General features: G+C 57.2%; 1 protein-coding gene across 1 annotated transcript in view; it reads left to right on the top strand.

Annotated features, from left to right (window-relative positions):
- Positions 1-1,129: 1,129 nt before the first annotated feature.
- The window catches only part of WFDC2 (WAP four-disulfide core domain 2), a 5,942-nt gene continuing 1,133 nt past the window's right edge, over positions 1,130-5,938 (top strand). Inside the window, exons 1-3 of the mRNA XM_029917313.1 lie at positions 1,130-1,255; positions 1,831-1,974; positions 4,656-4,813. Coding sequence (XP_029773173.1) covers positions 1,171-1,255; positions 1,831-1,974; positions 4,656-4,804 — 378 coding nt within the window. The 5' untranslated portion in view covers positions 1,130-1,170 and the 3' untranslated portion in view covers positions 4,805-4,813. The remainder of the gene's footprint in view (positions 1,256-1,830; positions 1,975-4,655; positions 4,814-5,938) is intronic.

Below are 5,938 nucleotides of genomic sequence, written 5' to 3' on the forward strand. Positions count from 1 at the left end.
TAGAAGCTCAGAACAGGGGAACGACTCACTCAGGTTCCTCAGATGGGACACAATGAAGAGGGAGTCACACCCAGACCCCACCACTGCGCAGCCAGTGCCGGATGGCTCCTTCCATGATTTCTCTCCGCCAATCGTCTTGCCTGATGTGTCACGCAGTAGGCGCCTAGTGAATATTTATGATGGAATGGAAAAAAAAAACCACACAAAGACTTGAAGGGAAGGAGATGTGGGTTCAGAACCTTGTCTCTAGAGTTTTGCCTGGGACCTTGGGGTGAGGGTCTAAATCTCTGACGGGCATATACAGCTGATGATAATAGTACCTCCCAATTTTTAGCTCTGCTGGGAAGATGGGTGAGGATCCGTGAGACCATGAGCAGAGAGCCTGGCACACAGCCAGCCCTGAGAGAGGGTTGGTGTGGAAAAGAGAGGGAGGGAAAAAGGAAAGAAAAAAAGAGAAGAGGGAAGGACAGGAAAGGAAAGGAACGGGGAAAAAAAAAGAAAAGAAAAGAAGAGAAGAGAAAAGAAAAAAGACAAGACAAGGGAGAGAGAAACATCCAAAATGGCTTCAGACTGTTTACTAGGGGTTTCACCTTCATGGGCCTCAATTTCTTGTATCAAATGGGTTCGTTTATTTAAAACAACTGCTTTTTCTGTAGCCCCTACCACGTGCTCGGTATCAGTACACTAGCCCTCCATCACTAACCCTTCAACTGGGATCTACACGCCAATCCAGCTGCCCCAGATCTAACCACTTAATCCCAGGCTCTACCGCTTTCCTGAGGGCCCCGTTCTTCCCTCTCCGGGCATGACAGGGGTCCTCAGGAATCCTGGGCCCAGCCTTCGCCACCACAGCCCTGCCCTCAGGCCCCATCCGAGAGGAGGGAAGGGAGGAGCGGGACCAGGGTCCGGCCACAGCTGGTCTAGAGCTGCGCCAGGCCTGGAAGTTGCTCAGGTTCCTGGTTCCCACCGGGGCCAAGAGTGACACCTGATCCCGGGGGATTGTGAAATGGAGTGAGGTGGCAGCCCGCCCGCGGTGGCCGCTGAGCCCTCTCCCCCCGCGGGCGTCGCCCCACCCCTGCCCCACTCCCCTTGCCCCCCGCCCCCCCGCGCGTGGTTAAATCCCTGCATCCCGGCGGCCGCTCACAACTGCACCCCGCCCGGCGCAGCACCATGCCAGCCTGCCGCCCCGGCCCGCACGCCGCCCCCCTCCTCCTCCTCCTCGGCCTGCTGCTGCTCGGCTTCTCCCCGGTCCTAGGTGAGCGGGGCGGGGATACCCCGGAGCCCAGGGGGGCCGCTCCCTGAGCGCCAGGACGGGGCCGGGTCCAGGTGCACGCAGCTCCTCTGGGAGCTGGAAAAATGGGGGGTTTCTGGGGCGGAAGTGGGGAGACCCGTGAAGGCTAAAATTTGAGAATTCCCTGGTACCTGGAGGTGGTGACCCTTGGGGCTGAAGGTGTGCGGACCGATGTGCTGGATGGAGGTGGGGGAGACCAATGCAGGCTGAAATTTGGGGCAGATGCTCTGTGCCCGAGGTGGTGACTTAGTGGCGGGTGGGGGGACCCTCTGCCAAGACATCGGAAGCTCCTAGATGCTCAGCTGTGTGGGGGTCCCCGGAGGATCGAGGACTCTGAGGACAAGGGTTAGGTAAACCGTGTGTTCAGAAGTGTTGGGGGCCCCGGGCCTGGAGGTGGGGCCTTCTGAAGGCTTTAAGAGGGGGCCCCTAGGGCCAGAGACTGAGAAGTCCTAGGAGCTTGAGATCTGGGGCCCCGGCTGCGGGAGGCGGGCGTCTTCCGGGACCAGGGCTCCTGGCCCCACTGATCATGCGCCTCCCAGGCGGAGAAGCAGAGAAACCGGGCGTGTGCCCCCAGCTGCAGGCGGACCAGAACTGTACGCAGGAGTGCCACTCGGACGCCGAATGCGCCGACAACCTCAAGTGCTGCCAGGCCGGCTGCGCCGCCTTCTGCCACCTGCCCAACGGTAACCCCGGGGTGCCCCGTGCGGGGTGGGGAAGGGCGCCGCGGGCTGGAGGAGGCCGAGGGCCGAGATCGGGGCAGGGGGGCGCTCCCGCCGCACCCCAGGGATCCCTGCGAAGTGGAGACGGATGGAACCAGATCCGTCATGCGCTCCCTCGGGGGCGGGGACAGAGGGGGGAAGGGCAAAGGCGTAGCTGAAGCGCAGCGGGGGGAGCGGGGAAAGGGAGGTCCCCCACCTCCTGCTGGATTCCATTCCCTGGTGCGTGACGGGCTTCCTGGCAATCACAGGCCGGGAAGGTGTTCCCGGAGTTCAAGGCACCGGGTTCGCAGTGTCCTCCCTGGCGGGTTGGTCGCAGGGAAGCCCGGGGCAGGCGAGTGGGCTGGGTCTCAAGACCTGGGGCGCTCAGCCCTCTCGGAGTCTCTGCCCTGGGGGCTCCCGGCTCTGGGGGGGAAGGACTTGCCTAGCCCGGCCTGGCAAGACTACCCGGCTTCCTCTGTCCAGACGGAAAGACACTTTATAGAATTAGCAGAGTGCCCAGCCCATCGTAAAGATGTGGTTTTGAGTGTCAGAGAAAGTGGATAGGAATGAGTCACAGTGAAGCTCAACTTTTGCCCCTTCTTGGAAGGCTGGTTTGAAGGAAGTTGGGACTCCTCCAAGAGCACCCCTTCCCCTGTTCCTCCTCTTAAAACACTCTCTTCCACTGTAAGGAGAGAAAGAACTAACTATATGGAAGCCTGGGTGGTCCAGGAAAGGTCCTTTCTGGAGCTTACCCTGTCCACCAGGTACGGGGACGCTCCTCAGAGCAGGGAATGGCCTTAGACAAGATGAAATCCAAGCTTCTCATTTATCAGAGGAAAAACTGAGGGCAAGAAGCAGGGATATGACCGGGGTACCAAGGTATGGTGATTACTAGTCTTCGTCCAGAATACAGCCCCTGCCATCTTCCTGCTCTGTTATTTCTCCCAAGATACCAGCAGGGCCTGGGACTGTTTATAGAGACCTCAGATTTATGAGCAAGGAAACAGGGGTAGAGGGAGGACTGGCTCCTGGGTGTGGAGGCCTCTCATCTGGAGCAGAAGGAGAGGTGGAGATTGAGAGAGAGGAAGCACGAGGCAGATGGACAGACAGAGAGGGGCAGGGAGACAGAAGGAGTGCCTGCCTGTTAGGTGCAGTCTTTGCTGGTCCCTTGTCTCAGATGGACAGACTGAGGCAGGAGGAGGGACGGAGCCAGGTGGCCTCCTGGACTAGGATCTTAGTTCTGCCGTCTGCTAGCTGTGTGGTCCTGAGCAAGTCGCTTTACCTCTCCAAGCCTCTGTTTTCTCAACAGCAAAATGGGGATGAGAGTCCCAAACTCTGTAGGATGACCATGGGGGCTAAACGGAATAACACCCTGAAGACGTGTTTGTGGAGAGTAGATAGTCCCCCCACAGGGGCGTTTTGTCAGTGAACCATTCCGGATTCCCTTTTGTCCCAGAAAAGCTGAGTATCCAGATCTCCTACCCTTCGAAGGGGAATGGATTTCTTTGTGCTGGGACGTCAGCCACTCCTGTCCTCTGCAGCCAACCAGCCACTTCTGTGCCTGTGTTTTACCTTAGGCTGCGCTTGCGCCTGCGACTTCCGGGAATCAGCCCAGCTCCCTTCTCCTTGACCCAGGAAGTTGAGCATAGGGTGTGTGTGTGTGTGTGTGTGTGTGTGTGTGTGTGTGTGTGTGTGTGAATGAGCGGTGACAGGCTGGGCTCAGGTCTCGGTTTTACTTCTTACCAGTGGTGTGGTGTTGGGTGTTGCCTCACTTTGCTGGTCTGAGATAGGGACAGGATTAGAAACAGCCCCGATGGAGGAGTACTTGATGTGAGGATTAGAGGAGATAATGGATCTACACCAAGCACACTGTAAGCGGCACATCCCTGCGGTGCTGTCTGTGAGTGTGCCGTGGAGGAGTGTGTGTAAGGGGGGGGCGTGGAGTGAGTGAGGAGACCGTGGGTGCCCAGCCCCTCACCCGAGCACAGCTCACGAAGGAGCAGGGTACACAGTGCACAGACTCTGAAGCTGATTCCTGGGTTTCCAGTCTTGCCTACGCCCCGAATGGGTGGAGTCATAGGCAAATTTTACTTAACCTCTTGGTGCCTCAGTTTCCTCATCTGTAACACAAGGAAATATTAACAGTACCTCTCCCTCTCGTAGGATTATTGTGAGGATTAGAGGGGTTAATATATGTTGAGTGCATAGAATAATGCCTGGCACACAGTAGGAGCTGAGTAAGTGCTAACATCATTACTCATTCTTGTCGCCGTCACAAAGCAGTTTGGCTCCTCAGTGAGGAGTGCATGTGTATGGCCCCCGTGGCTTCATGACAACCCCGTGATGTGGGCGGCTCTGACCTCGTGTACCACCCGAGGACACAGGGCTCCGGGGGATTTCTGCTCTCCAAGTTAGGCCGCAGAGATAGGAAAAGGTAGAGCCGGGCCTCCACCTGACGTCCTGTGATTCCAAAATCAAGGATAGAGGGAGCAGGAGGAGGAGGGGCCTACAGAAGGTCTCCCTAGGCGACCCTGGGATGAACTCAGGCCGGCGGGCAGCTCTCCTGTTTGTGACACGGCGGGGGGAACGTCGTGCCGTGGACGACTGTTCATCTCCCATCGTGGCATCCCCTCTGCCCACTTCCCCTTGCTCCTTTTTCTCCCCAGAAAAGCAAGGTTCCTGCCCCTCGGTGAACACTGACTTCCCCCAGCTCGGCCTGTGCCAGGACCAGTGTGAGGTGGACAGCCAGTGTCCCGGCCTGCTGAAATGCTGCTACAATGGTTGCGGGAAGGTGTCCTGCGTCACTCCAGTCTAGTCTTGTGAGGTAGGTGGGGGTGGGGGGCGGGGAAGTGCACTGATGCCTACAGGTAAATACGGTGGCAAAGGAGGACCTGGCGAACACACCTCTGTTCATGTCTGTCCATTCATTTGCTTTCATCCCCTCAACAAGTAGCTATTATCTGTCATGTGCCATGCGCAGCTCTGGGTACCGAGGGTGACCCACGAGTGAGCAAACCTCAAAAACTCCTCTCTGATGGGTTTTACATGTTAATGGACAACAAAGAAAAATAAACAAGCAAGTATATTCTGTAGAACATTCGAGGGAGAAAAGTACCCTGGAGAAGAAAGAAGCAGAAGGTGGGTGGGCATGGGGCAGGGTGGTCTGGAAGTGGGGTTGACATTTTTTTCACAGGGGCGCTCAGGGAAGGTCCCGCCCAGAAGGCAGCATTTGAACAAAGATTTGCTAGAACTTGAGGGAGGGGGTGTGAGGATATGGGGGGGGAGTGTCACAGGCGGGGGGTGGGTGGCAGCAGGTGCAAAGGCAGGAGCATTGCTGGTGTTTCAGGAAAAGCCAGGAGGCTGGATGTGAGCAAGAAGAGGACAGTGGTCAGGAGTAAGTGGAGCGCTCCTTAGGGGCCTGATAGGTCTTTACAGGACTTTGGTCTTAACCCAGAGATGTTGCTGCCGTGGAAATGGACGTGCTCTGACTTAGGTTTGAGAAGGATTGCTCCAGCTGCTGGGTGGAGAGTAGGCTGTAGAGGGGCAGTGGAGACCAGCTAGGAGGCTCCTTCCTTCGGGAGGTCAGCTGGGAGGTGACAGACCAGGGGAGGCAGGTGGCTGCATTTGGGACGTATGTGAAGCTCGATGGGACTGTATTTGCTGATGAATTGGGCTGTGAGGGAAAGAGATTTACTGTTGCCTTAGCAGGCACTTAGGAAGTCCGGAGCTGTGCCCTGGGAGAGGGGACAGTGGACAGTGCCAGGAGCAGGTGGGGATGGAGAAGCTCCTTGCAGATGGCCAGTGGGAGGTGAAAGGCTGATCTCTAGTTTCACCAGAAGCTTGGCTTTTCAGGACACACATGGCAAACATCAAATCTGAAGCCTGAGGGGCACTTGCCCTGTAGCAGACTGGGGCACGCTTGTCCACCTCTAGTGGTTCTGCTCGTGTA

This window comes from Suricata suricatta, chromosome 12 (assembly GCF_006229205.1).
Source record: "Suricata suricatta isolate VVHF042 chromosome 12, meerkat_22Aug2017_6uvM2_HiC, whole genome shotgun sequence".
Lineage (NCBI taxonomy): Eukaryota > Metazoa > Chordata > Mammalia > Carnivora > Herpestidae > Suricata > Suricata suricatta.